The sequence below is a fragment of the Hyperoodon ampullatus genome, assembly GCF_949752795.1.
Source record: "Hyperoodon ampullatus genome assembly, chromosome: 7".
Classification (NCBI taxonomy): domain Eukaryota; kingdom Metazoa; phylum Chordata; class Mammalia; order Artiodactyla; family Ziphiidae; genus Hyperoodon; species Hyperoodon ampullatus.
In genome coordinates, this window is record NC_136920.1 from 90,383,895 (window position 1) to 90,398,740 (window position 14,846).

The 14,846-nt window shown below is 36.1% G+C and overlaps 1 protein-coding gene across 1 annotated transcript in view; it reads right to left on the bottom strand.

The window, feature by feature from the left end:
• Nucleotides 1-224: 224 nt before the first annotated feature.
• Nucleotides 225-14,846, bottom strand: part of CCDC15 (coiled-coil domain containing 15) — a gene marked incomplete at its 5' end in the record, with an annotated part of 62,925 nt that continues 48,303 nt past the window's right edge. The window contains 4 exons of the mRNA XM_079708008.1: nt 225-472; nt 2,258-2,398; nt 3,610-3,758; nt 4,080-4,253. Coding sequence (XP_079564134.1) covers nt 2,277-2,398; nt 3,610-3,758; nt 4,080-4,253 — 445 coding nt within the window. The 3' untranslated portion in view covers nt 225-472; nt 2,258-2,276. The remainder of the gene's footprint in view (nt 473-2,257; nt 2,399-3,609; nt 3,759-4,079; nt 4,254-14,846) is intronic.

Genomic DNA, 14,846 nt, shown 5'->3' on the forward strand with positions numbered 1-14,846 from the left:
AATGGGTAAATAAAATGCAGTACATCCATAGAGTAGAATAATATTCAGCAATAAAAGCAATGAAGTACTGATACACACTACAACATGCACAAATCTGAAAAACATTATACTAAATTAAAGACTCCAGTCACAAAAGACTATATATTATATGATTCCATTCATACGAAAAGTCCAAAATAGACAAATCTGTAGAGATAGAAAGTGGGCTGGTGATTGCCAGGGGAATGGGAAACAACTGCTAATGGGTATGGGATTTTTCTTTTCTATATTAAAAAAAAAGTTTAGGGCTTCCCTGGTGGCGCAGTGGTTGAGAGTCCACCTGCCGATGCAGGGGACACAGGTTCGTGCCCTGGTCCAGGAGGATCCCATATGCCGCGGAGTGGCTGGGCCCGTGAGCCATGGCCGCTGAGCCTGCGAGTCCAGAGCCTGTGCTCCGCAACGGGAGAGGCCACAACAGTGAGAGGCCCACGTACTGCAAAAAAAAAAAAAAAGTTTAATTGTGGTTAAAAAAACCCCCACACATAATCTAAAATTTACCATTGTAACCATTTTTAAGTATACTGTTTAGTAGTGTTAAGTATATGCACATTGTTGTGAAACAGGCCTCTAGAACTTTTTCATCTTGCAAAACTGAAACTCTACTCATTAATCAACTTCCCATTTCCCCCTCCTCCCAGACCCTGGTAACCATCACTCCACTTTCTGTCTCCATGAATTTGACTACTCTAGGTTCCTCATATGAGTGGAATCACACAGTATTTGTCTTTTTGTTTCTGGCTTACTTCGCTTACCATCATGTCCTTAAGGCTAATCCATGCTATAGTACGCGACAGGATTTCTTTCCTTTTTAGGGCTGAATAGTATTCCACTGTACGTATATACCACATTTTGTTTATTCATTCATCTACGGTTGGAAACTTAGGTTGCTTCCACCTCTTGGCTATTGTGAATAATGCCATTATGAACATGGGTGTGCAGATATCTGCTGAAGATCCTGCTTTCAATTATTTTGGATTGCTGGATCACAGGGGCATCTCTTTAGAGTGACAAAAGTGTTCTAAAATTTGTTAGTGGTGACGGTTGTACAACCCTAGAATATACTAAAAACCACTGAATTGTACATTTCAAGTGGGTGAGTCAAATGGTATGTGAATTATATCTCAATGAAGCTGTTAAAAAATACAACTCAGAAAGGCTAAATCAAGGATATAGTTACATAAGGATTTTGACTGAACTGAATAATTAATCTGGTTAAATAACCAGTCAATCTTGTCACATGGGTAATTCTGACTCTTATTTGCAATGACTTGGCTAGATATTTAGGTGTTTTTTGAGACATAACCTAAGTGCTTTTTTAACACTGACCATTAGAAGACATAGGAAAAAGAAAATGTCAGTACCTATCTTTAATTCACAATATTAAACCTTTTCATATTTTGTGTCACGAAACACTGTGAAGAAATAACAAATTCATACTAACTATAGCAATTTTTATTTCATCTGCTCTGTAGGTATGGCATTCACCAGATTTTTTTAAAGATAGGGAAATAAGGTAGAACTTTATTCACTTTGACTTCAGATTCACTTTTTGAAATGTCACTCACAATTATTTCACATAAAAGATGCCCAAAAGACAGAGAGTTTATTTGTCTTTCTCTTTTTTGCAATAAAAATTATAAAATTAAGAAGTCTTATGTCCATTGTCACTGAATGGGGAAAGAGGGAATAAATTAAAAAACAGGAGAGAAAAATCTTTGAGAAAAGAAAACATACATCAAATTCAGATTGTTCTCATCTCTAATTGTTATACACAACTAGAAAAGTTAACAGCAAAACAGATGGCCACTGAGGCTCAGAAACTCATTTCATCATCTTCTCTTCTGCTTCATCCAGACATTTTCAATTTTGTCAGGACTCAAAGTACAGACATAGAAAGACAATAAATGAGATAATCGCAAAGATTTCTAATAATCTCTTCTGATCAGAGCAGAGCAAAGTGAGAGAAACCTTACCAGTCTGACTGATCATTTTTAAAGCAACATGCTCCATGTGGTTTACAGCAAAGAGACAAGTTTGGAAGCCAACTTTCAATCTTGGTGCCAAGCACAGAGTGAAACAATGGTCACAATCTAATTATAGTGATAGCTGTTATTATGTGGGACAGTCTTTCTTTTCAGATTACACATCTTATAAACTTTAACAGCTTTTCGTAAATAATCTCTCAGGGTTGACTTTAAGTGAAGGTTGAAATACTAACAGTTTATTTCAGATTCTTATTACAGATTTTTCAAAGTCCGTCTGTGTGCAGAAGCAAAATTATGAATGGCGACTCGAAGAGCTGAGTTCCCTTCAGGGATATCACAGGAATTGATGACTGAATGTAGTGCCCGGGTATATGCTGCAAATAAAGATTTGAACAGTGGTGAATGAAGTCAGATTCTAAACAATTCTCCCAACCTTTTTCTATTAGTACTGTTTCTCTGCCCAGTCTCATAGGAATTAACTTTAACCCATTCACTGAATAAATATTTCTTGAGTACTTACCACATGCCAAGTACTCTGTGATTACAGAAAAGATAAGGGAGAGGATGGACACAAAAATTAAATTGCAGTGTAATATTTCCAGACCAGAGGCATATACAAAATGTCATCACAGAATGAAGTCTGGAATGAAAGAAAAACTAGGAGAGGATGGAAAAGATTTCCAGAAGTGGTAACATTTAAGATGGTCTTGAAGGATTAATAAAAGTAAAGGAAAGAAGGCATTCTAGGCAAAGAAATGAGTGTGTGGGGTGCAAAGGTATAAAAAAATGTGGCATGTCCTGGCAGTAGCAAGTTCGATAAGGCTGGAGTGTTGCCTGGAGCCAGAGAGAAAATATGCCAAATATGACATGTATTTTGTACTGTAATGGTAAGTCCTACAGGTTTGATGATAGGGGAATGGCATGATCAGATTTGTGGTTTTAAAATATAACTCACAGGACTGATAAGAAACTCATATCACAGGGCAACAGGAATACAAATACTTGCAGTACTTTCAGTGTGTGTGTAAAGCCTATATAATCTCTACAGTATGTAAATCAATATATTTAAGAATGAACAGGAAACAGAAATACTAGTCACAGCAGGAATGACTCATCTTCTCTAGCTGGGATCCCTGATAAAGGTAGAGTTTATATTGGTCCTCCTTTCCCTCAGTGACCCTTAGCAGAACTGAAAGTCTAATGTGGATATCTATACATTATAAATAATATATATATGTGAATATAAATAATAAGTTTATGTTAGATAAGGCCTAACTTAGATGGCCGTAAGAGGCAAGCTCTAATATTCTTCATTTACAGGAGGACCTGAAACCCTAGTCTCACTACTGTGGAGTGAGCTAGAAATATTTCCCCAGCATAAATGGAGACAAGAAGATAACAGATCTCAAAGAGAAATATAACTCACTATAATTATTTTTATTGCCTCAGAGTTGTTTTGTACAGGGTGTAGAATAGTCTCTGATATATAGTAAGCCCTTAGTCAATAAATGCTAAATTACTACAATCACTACTTTTACTGTTGTTGTTTTTTTACAGGCCCCAACCATTCCTTTAAGAGACTTACCTTTGTGGTTTTTATAGAAAATACAATTGTTGGCACAGGTATCAGGATGAGCATCCCAAAAATCAGGACCACAGCAGCATAGTGGAGGTAAAGTAATATTATACAGCTGCATTTTCTCCTGGATCTGGGCTCTTAAAGCTTCTACATATCTATAAAAATACAGTATGACCAGGCAAAGTGAACTACTAGGAAGAGAATGAGTATGAGTCCTTATTTTACTACCAGCTTTAACTGTTAAACTATTTCATATCTCTGTGCCTCAACTCTTCCTCTTTGTCCTGGGAAGCAGCACTAGGAAAAATGTAGTGCTATTCCAGAGAGGTATTAGGCAACGAAGAAATGTGATGAAGTTCTGTACTCCCAAAAGTATGAGAAGACACAGTCAACTCTTTTTTAAGGAAAATGAGAACACTGACTTCCTAACAAGTTTCCTCTAGAGCCAAAATTTCACACAGAACTTTTCAAAGTACCTTTGGTATTCCTTTTCTTTCTGTTGTTCTTCTCTGGCTCCTTTTACTTCCTCAAGTTGTAGCTGGGCTAGTATCTCACTCATCTTCTCCCCTGAATATGGCTCTTCATGAAAGTTCGTTCTTAATATCCTCTGCTCTTCAGCATAACGTTGCTGCTCTTTCTTTTTCTTAATTCTGAGAATAAAATCATGACGTGGTTAGGAATTTCATAAAATCATTATTTAGAATTAGCTTCTAGATCCAAATAACTCAAGAAACAGGGGAGTCAGGAAATCAGTTTAACACCCCTAGAAAAGCCTCAAAAACTCCTGCTGGTTGATTTGAGTTTACCCTGTAGTTCATGTATACACATAGCCTCCTGAATGGAAATGACCAATGGTTACTACTAAAAGAGTTTTCCTTTAAGAGTTCTAATACAAGAACTTTCTCAGGTTAAAACTACAAGTAGACAGGACTTCTGCTTTTGGCTAAAATGGAGTAACAGGGACTGGGCTTGCCCTCCCACCTTAAACAACCAAATAGATAAATAAACAAATCAACCCAGAAATCAACCAGACCAAATACAAAAAAAACAATGGTTTTCAAGACACTAGATATTAGGCAACAAAAGACAGTGATCCTTGACAGATGGAAAACAAATGAAGTGAGCCCTACAAGTGCCCAAGCTTACTGCCTTGAAAGTTTCGAGGCAGCAGGACAGGGAGTTGAGGTGGAGCCTGGTAGACTCCCTGAGTTGAGGACATGAAGCTCAAAGTCCAGGGACACAAAAGCAACTAGAGTTCCTAAGACAGAAAACCAGGGAGAAAGAGCTGCTCAGAGAGAGAACCCTAGAGATCTGCAGAGGGTCTCCTTCTAATACACAGCAGAGCATTTTGCATGTATGTGAGGAAATGATTTGGGGCCAGGGACAGAACCATCTGAAAGAATAACAGGGAACAGTGTCCTGTGCTCACACAGAGCACAGAATAGAGCCTGTTCCCACCAGTCAAGACTTGAAAAACTCATAATGCACAGGACATTGGGTAAAGTTTTCAGAAAGATTTTACCTCAGTAGTGGAAAATAATGATTAGTCCTAGACTGAGCACTGCTCCAGACACACCCAACATTGTAAAAGCAAAGCCCCAAAGTAACTTAACTGCATCCCAAAACAAAGCTCAGGAAAATTTATAAGAATACAAAGATATCCAGTAACCAACAAGGTAAATTCACAATGTTGGACATCTAATCAAAGATAAGATGCAGGGCTTCCCTGGTGGCGCAGTGGTTGAGAATCCGCCTGCCGATGCAGGGGACATAGGTTCGTGCCCCGGTCCGGGAAGATCCCACATGCCGTGGAGTGGCTAGGCCCGTGAGCCATGGCCGCTGAGCCTGCGCATCTGGAGCCTGTGCTCCGCAACGGGAGAGGCCACAACAGTGAGAGGCCCGCGTACCACAAAAAAAAAAAAAAAAAAAGATAAGATGCAAAGAGGCAGGAAAATACAACTCATAATGAAGAGAATAATCAATCAATCAAAATCAACCTAGAATGGACAGTTATTAGAATTAGCACAGAAGGACATTAAAACAGATAGTACAACTATATCCTATATGTTCAAAAAGTTTAGACGTAAAAAAGGCTGAAATCAACTTCTTGAGATGAAAACTACAATTTCTGAGATGAAAAATACATTGGAGAATAAGCTTATATATTAAAGAAATGGAATTAATAATAGGTAACCTTCCAAAACAGAAAGCACTAGGCCCAGATGGGTTCACCAAACAATTAAGGAAGAAATTATACCAAATCTCTTCAATCTCTTTCAGTGGGCAGAAACAGAAAAAATATTTCTTAACTCATTCTATGAGGTCAGCATTATTCTAATACCAAAACCTGACAAAGATATTACATGAAAACTACAACTAATATCTCTCATGAACAAGAGGCAGAAATCCTCAAAAATATTAGCAAGTCAAATCCAATGATGTACATATATTACATTCCACAACCAAGTGGAAGTTATGCCAAGAAAGCAAGCCTGGTTCAACATGAAAAAAATCAATTAATGTAATAGATCACATCAATAAGCTAAATAAGAAAAATCACAAGATCCTATAAATAGATACAGAGAAAGCATTTGACAAAATCCAATACCATATAATCCAGCAATCATACTCCCTGGTATTTACTCAAAGGAGTTGAAAATTTATACCCACACAAAACCTGCACATGGATATATATATATATATATATATATATATATATATATATATATATTTATTTATTTATTTATTTATCTATCTATCTATTTATTTATTTATTTATGGCTGTGTTGGGTCTTTTTTTGTGCGTGTGTGTGGTACGCGGGCCTCTCACTGTTGTGGCCTCTCCCATTGCGGAGCACAGGCTCTGGACGCGCAGGCTCAGCGGCCATGGCTCATGGGCCCAGCCGCTCCGCGGCATGTGGGATCTTCCTGGACCGGGGCACGAACCCGTGTCCCCCTGCATCAGCAGGCAGACTCTCAACCACTGCGCCACCAGGGAAGCCCTAAAGTAGCTTTACTTATAATTGCCAAATCTTGGAAGAAACCAAGATGTCCTTCAGTAAGTGAACGGATATATAAACTGTTGTACATCCAGATAATGAAATATTATTCAGTACTAAAAAGAAATGAGCTATCAAGCCATGAAGAGACATTGCACATAAATGCATATTACTAAGTGAAAGAAGCCAATCTCAAAAAGCTACATACTGTATGATTCCAACCATATGACATTCTGGAAGTAGTAAAATAATGGAGAAAGTGAAAGATGAGTGGTTGCCAGAAGCTGGGGTTGGAGGGAAGGAAAGAAGGGTGAAAAGGCAGAGCATAAAGGAGTTTTAGAGTAGTAAAACTATTCTGTGTGATACTATAATGATGGATACATGTCATTACACATTTGCCCAAACCCATAAATGTACAGCACCAAGAGTGATCCTTAATGTAAACTATAAACTTTGGGTGATAATGACGGGTCAATGTAGGCTTATCACTTGTTAACAAAAGTACCACACCAGGGGAGGGGGGGATGTTGATAATGGGGGAGGCTCTGAATGTCAGGGGACAGGGAGTACATGTGGGAAATTGCTCTACCTTCCTCTCAAATTTGCTGTGAATCTAAACTGCTCTATAAAAATAAATTCTTTATTAAAAAAATACACTGGATGGGATTACCAGGAGATTAAATGCTGCAGAACGAAATCTGAAAGCACAATGATAGAAATTATCCAAAATAAAACCACAGGGGAAAAATCCAAAAAATTAAAAGGAACACAAAAAAGCAGTTAATCCAATTAAAAATGGGTAAAGGACTTGAACAGACATTTCTCCAAAGATGATCTATAAATGACCAACAAACCTGAAAAGATGCTCAATATCACTAATCTTTAGGAAAATACAAACCAAAATCTCAATGAGGTATCACCTCATACCACATTCACAGCAATGTGCATATGTTTATTTATTAACACTACTGAACTGTACACTTGAAAATGGTTACAATGCTAAATTTTACATTATGTGTTTTATACCACCAAAAAAAAAGGCATGTCACATAAATATATAAATGAACAAATGGAGGGGGAAAAATGAAACAAAGTTGTTTTTAGACATACAAAAACTGAAAGAATTCATCCCTAGTACAGGCATAACCCAAAGATACTGCAGGTTTGGTTCCAGACCACTGTAATAAACGGAATATTGCAATAAAGCAAGTCACATGAATTTTTTGGTTTCCCAGTGCATATAAAAGTTCTGTTTACACTACACTGTAGTCTTTTAAGTGTGCAATAACACAATGTACATGCCTTAATTAAAAACAAATGTTGGGCTTCCCTGGTGGCGCAGTGGTTGAGAGTCCGCCTGCTGATGCAGGGGACACGGGTTCGTGCCCCGGTCCGGGAGGATCCCGCATGCCGCGGAGTGGCTGGGCCCGTGAGCCATGGCCGCTGAGCCTGCGCGTCCGGAGCCTGTGCTCCGCAACAGGAGAGGCCACAACAGTGAGAGGCCCGCGTACCGCAAAAAAAACCCAAATGTTATTGGAAAAGTGGCACCAGTAGACCTGCTCAACACAGGGTTGCCACATACCTTCAATTTGTAAAAAATGCAATATCTGCAAAGTGCAATAAAACATAGTGCAATAAAATGAGGTATGCCTGTGTATCCACAACTAAAAGAAATGTTAAAGGTTGTCTTTCAGACCTGAGCAAAGTGATACTTTAGGTAATATATGTAAGATTTTTCTTATTAGTTAAATCTCTTTAAATAATAATAGACTGCTTTAACAAAAATAACAATGTATTTTATATATAAAAGTAAAATGTATGACAATAGCATAAAGGTTGGGATGAGAGAAATGGAAGAATATTACTTTAAGATTCTTATATTAAGATTTTTATACTATATGTGAAGTAGTATAGTATCATTTGAAGGTAGACTGTGAAAAGTTAGAGATGTATGATATAAATCCTAGAACAACCAATAAAATAACAAAAATGTCATGCTAACATGCCATCAAAGGAGATGTAGTAGATATAAAAATATAAAAGTAATTCAAAAGAAGGCATAAAAAGAGAAAAAGAGGACAAAGAACAGATGGGACAAATAGCAAGATAATATACTTATATCAAACCCTACCAAAAATCACATTAAAAGTACATGATCTAAATACCCTGATTAAATGGAAGAGATTGTCAGATTTGACAAAAAGTCACAACCCAACTACATGCTGCTGACAAGAAACGCACTTTAAATATAAAGAAACAAATAGATTAAAAATACAAGAAATACAAAAGATATGCTAGCACTAATTAAAAGAAAGTTGGAGTAGGTAGTATCAGACAATGTAGATTTCAGAGAAAACAAAATATCAGAGATAAAGATCACTTCATAATTATGGAGTCAATTAATTGAGAAGACATAACAATCCCAAACAGTTATGTATCTAATAAAAGAACTTCAAAATGCATGAAACAAAGACTGATGGAACTTCAAGGAGATACAATAAATCCATAGTTACAGGCAGAGATTTTTAATACCCTCTCTCAATTACTGATAGAATAACTAGGCATAAAAATGGAAAAGATATGGACTTGATCAACATCATCAACCAACTTGACCTAATGGACATTTATAGAACACTCCACAACATTTATAGAATAGCAGAATACACATTTATAGAACAAGAGAATACACATTCTTCTATTATAAGGTTATTGAACTTAGAACATTTACAAAGATAAATCATATTCTGGGCCATAAAACAAGTGTCAGTAAATTCAAAAGATTTCAAGACATACATAGTACAATAGAATTAAATTAGAAATCAATAACAGAAAGATCCTTGAAAGATCTCCAAATACTTGGAAATTAAATAACACACTGCTAAATAACCTATGACCAAAGAAGAAAAAAGGGGAAATTAGAAGGTATTTTGAACCAAATGAAAATGAATTTATTGAATGCGGCTAAAGAGTATTTAGTATGATATTTATAGCACTAAATGCCTATATGAGAAAAGAAGGAAGGTATCAAGTAAATGTCCTAATCTTCTACCTTAAGAAACTTAAAAAAGAGGAGGAAATTAAACCTAAAGTAAGCAGAAAAAAAATAATAAACATTGAAGCAGAAATCAATGAATTAGAAAACAGAATAAAAAATTAATGAAACCAAACACTAGGACTTTGAGAAGATCAATAAAACTGATAAATCTTGAGCTTATCTAATCATGAAAAAAAGAGAGAGAAGATACAATTTTTAAGATAAAAAATAAGAGAAATGAAACTACTACAGATTCTACAGATATTAAAAGGATAATAGAATACTAAGAATAATTTTATGCCAATAAATTAGACAACCTAGATGAAATGACAAATTTGTTGAAACAGACAAACTACTAAAGCCTCATCAAGAAAAAAATAAATAACCTGAATAGCCCTATTTCTACTATCAATGTTGGAACTGTTGTTAAGAACATTTCCACAGTGAAAAGTCCAGAAACAGGGAGAGTCACTGGCAAATTCTACCAAACAGGGAAGAAATAATGCCAATTCTATATAAACTTTTCCTCCCAAATACTTCCCAGCTCATTCTATGAGGCTAGCATTTCCCTGAAAACAAAACCTGTCAAAGATATTACAAGAAAAGTAAAAGCCAATATCTCCTAGAACATAGATGTAAATTCTAAACAAAATGTTTAGCAAGTCTTACCAAACAATACATTATAAATTTATTTATTTATTTATTTATTTTTGGCTGCATTGGGTCTTTGTTGCTGTGCGCGGGCTTTCTCTAGTCGCCACAAGCGGAGGCTACTCTTCGTTGTGGTGCTCGGGCTTCTCATTGTGGTGGCTTCACTTGTTGCGAAGCAACAAGGGATCTAGGAGCACAGGCTCTAGGCGGGCTTCAGTAGTTGTGGTGCGTGGGCTCAGTAGTTGTGGTTTGTGGGCTCTAGAGCACAGGCTCAGTAGTTGTGGCGCACGGGCTTAGTTGTTCCGCGGCATGTGGGATCTTCCCAGACCAGGGATGGAACCCATGTCCCCTGCCTTGGCAGGCGGATTCTTAACCACTGCACCATCAGGGAAGTCCCTCAAACAATACATTAAAAGGATAATACATTATTACCAAGTGGGGTGTAACCCCAGGAATGCAGGACTGATTTAACATTTGAAAATCAAACAATGTTATTCACCATATTAGCAAACTAGAAAAGAAAACCTATGATCATATCGCTAGAGAGGAAAAAAAAATTGACAAAATCCAACGTTCATTCCAGATAAAGATTCTCAACCAACTAGGAAGAGAAGGGAACCTAAGAAAAAACTATAGCTAACATCATACTTGATGGTGAAAGACTAAATGCTTTCTCTCTAAAATCAGGATTGTCCACTCTCATCACTTCTATTCAACATTCTGGAGGTTCTAGCCAGTGAAATTGGGCAAGACAGAGAAATAAAAGACATCCAGATTTAAAGGAAGAAGCAAAACCGTTTTTGTTTAAAGATGACATGATTGCCATGTAAAAAAATCCAGTGAATTAATAAGTGAGTACAAAGATCCATATCCAAAAATCAACTGTATATTTCCATATACTAGCAATGACAACAACAAAATCAGCAATTGAAAATTCTTTAAAATACCATTTACAATAGCTGCAAAAATATGAAATACTTCAGGATAGACCTGACAAAAAATGTGAAAGACCTATACACTGAAAACTATAACTGAGAAAAATTAAAGGAGAGCTAAATACATGTTCCTGGGTTGGAAGACTCAATATCATTAAGATGTCAATTCTCCCCAAATTATCTATAGATTCAACACAATCCCACTCAAAATCCAAGAAGGTTCTTTGGTAGAAATTGACAAACATTTTTAAATTCATATGGAAATGCAAATGGCCTAAAATAGCCATGGCGACTCTGGGGACAAATAAACTGGAGGGCTAACACTGCCTGATTTCAAGCATTATTATAAAACTATACCAATCAGAACAGCATGGTATTAGCATAAAGATAGACAAATAGATCAGTAAAACAGAAGAGAAAGTCCAGAAATAAACCCACACATATAAGGATAGCTCATTTTTAAAAACATCTTTACTGAGATATTATTTGCATACCATAAGGTTCACATGACCATAATGTAATTTGAGAACATTTTCATCATCCCCAAAAGAAACCTTGTACTCATTAACAGTCACCTTCCACCCACTCCCACATAGCCCTAGGCAAACACTAATTTTTCTGTCTCTATAGATTTGCCTGTTCTTGACATTTCATATAAATGGGATCATACAATATGCAGCCTTTCATGACTGGCTTCTTTCACTTGGCATAAGTCCATGTTGTAGCATGTACTGGTACTTCATTCCTTTTTGTTGCTGATATTCTACTGTATAGATATTATCTATATCTATATATTTTATTTATGTATTCATCAGTTTATGGACATTCGGGATGCTTCCACTTCCTGGCTATTTTGAATAATGCTGCTATGAACATTTGTGTAAGTTTGTGTGTGGACGTACATTTTTAGTTCTCTTGGGTATACACCCAAGAATGGAATTGCTGAGTCATATGGTAACTCTATGTTTAACTTTTTGAGAAATTGCTAAACTGTTTTCCAAAGTGATTGTACCATTTTACATTCCCCACCAACAGTGTATGGGACTTCTAATTTTTAGACATCCTCATCAGCACTTGTTATAATTTGTCTTTTTTATTGGAGCAATTCTTATGTGTGTGAAGTGGTATCTCATTGTGGTTTTGATTTGCACTTCCCAATAACTAATGATGTTGCATATCTTTTCAAGTGCTTATTAGCCATTTATATATTTTCCTAGGAGAAATGTCTAGTTAAATCTTTTGTCTACCTTTTAATTGGGTTATCTTTTTATTATTGAGTTGTAAGAGTTCTTTTATATATTCTGACTACAAGTCTCTCATCAGATATATAATTTGCAAATAATTTCTCCCATTCTGTAGTTGTTTTTTCACTTTCTTGACGGTTTTTAATTTTGATGAAGTCCAACATCAATCTTCTCTTTTATTGTTTTCTGGACAACTAATTTTTGACAAATGCACAAAAGCAATGCAGTGGAGAAAGAATAACTTTTCAGCAAATGGATATCCACATACAAAAAAATAAACTTCAAACTATATGTGAAAATTAACTCAAACTGGATTGCAGACCTAAATGTAAAATCTACAATGATAATCTTTCTAGAAGAAAACAAAAAAGAAAACTTTTGTGACCTTGGGTTAGGCAATGATATCTTAAATATGATGCCAAAAGTACAACATATTTAGTCATTCAGGAAATGTAAACTAAAACCACAATGAGATGCCACTACATACCTATTCAAATGGCTAAAATGAAAAAGATTGACCATACCAAGTGTTGGTGATGATGTAAGGGAACTTGAACTCTTACAAGTTATATTACTCTTGCTGGTGGTAATATAAAGTGGTACAACTACTTTGGAAAGCCTTTGACAGTTTCTTTAAAAAATGAAATATATACCTACCATGATGATCCAGTCTACTCTCAGGTATTCACCCAAGAGAAAAGGTAACATATTTCTAAAGACTTGCACACGAATGTTCACTGCAGCTTTATTTGTAATAGCCAAAAACTGGAAACAACTCAAATGTCCATCAAACTATGAATGGATAAACAAATTGCGGTATATCCATACAATGGAATACTATCCAGTAACAAAAAGGAATAAACTCTTGGTATCATAACAACAAGGACAAAATAATTACTCTGAATAAAAGGAGCTGGGCCCAAGAGTACATGTTGTATGACTCCAGAAAATGCAAACTAATCTATAGTGACACAAAGCAAACCAGTGGTTGCCTGGGGAAAAAGGGGGGTGGAGGGCAGGAAAGAGGTGCTACCTAAGGCATGAGGAAACTTTTGAGGATGATAGATATGTTCACTATCTTGACTATGATAGTCGTTGTGTGTGTGTGTGTGTGTGTGAGAGAGAAAACATCAAAGTTTACACTTTAATATGTGTAGTTTATTGAATATCAATTATGTTTATTTAAAAAAAAACACCTACTTGCAGAGAGGAAATGAGTTGCTCAGTGAGAAAATTGTCAGAAAACCTAATTTAAGAGCTTTTGTTAAGAAATATAATTAATTCAAGACTAGAACTTATAAATATATTCTGATAATGTCAGTTGCTAAAAATTACTTTGAAACAAATGAGCTATTGTTTTCTGAACAGTAGTGTGAGGTCAATTCATACTCACACCTCTTCAATAAAGCATGAACTGCTGAAAATTCTGGGCTTCTATCCATTTGTAGCAGGCTATTTGCTCCAGGGGAATTATGGGCTTCCTTTTACTTAGATTAACACAGGTATATATACTAAAACCCAGGAAGCTGTCCTATAAAGGCTGAAAGATCAGGCACTGGAAAAGCACAAGAAACTTGTATTGTATGTGCAACTAAGTCCATCCAGATTATGACAGCTAATCTCTGGCCACCTCTAGCAGAGTGACAAGGCCACTTTGAACAAGGATTTTCTTATAACTCATCTGCCACACTTGCTGTTCTTTCTTGAGCTACAACTGTAAGTCTAAGTTGAGTATTCCTCAAAGAGTATATATAGAACATAAATATAGCTTTTATGGTATGATTCAAACTCAAATGCAATATAAAGTTGTAATAGGGTAGAGGTAAGAAATCTCACTATTGCCACTTGGGCAGAGAGATAATGTTTTTATAACTAGCAAGGATCAAGATTTAAAGGCATATAAGGTTGTGTACTAGGAATGTGAGAAAGGTTATGTGGAGAAGAGCCACAAGACACATACCTCTTCCCAACTGACTTTTTTTTTTTTTTTTTTGGCTGTGCCACAAAGTATGAGAGATCTTAGTTCCCCGAACAGGGATCGAACCCATGCCCCCTGCAGTGGAAGCCTGGAGTCCTAACCACTGGACCACCAAGGAATTCCCCAAAATTGATTTTAAAATACATGTCGCTGTGCTCTCCACCTAGAGGGGTGGGATAGGGAGGGTGGGAGGGAGGGAGACGCAAGAGGGAAGAGATATGGGGACATATGTATATGTATAACTGATTCACTTCGTTATAAAGCAGAAACTAACACACCATTGTAAAGCAATTATACTCCAATAAAGATGTAAAAAAATATATATATATAATGCATGAAATAAGAGAATAAAAGGAAGAGATTAAAAGAGTACAAAAGTTTAAAGATAAGCCTAAGATCATA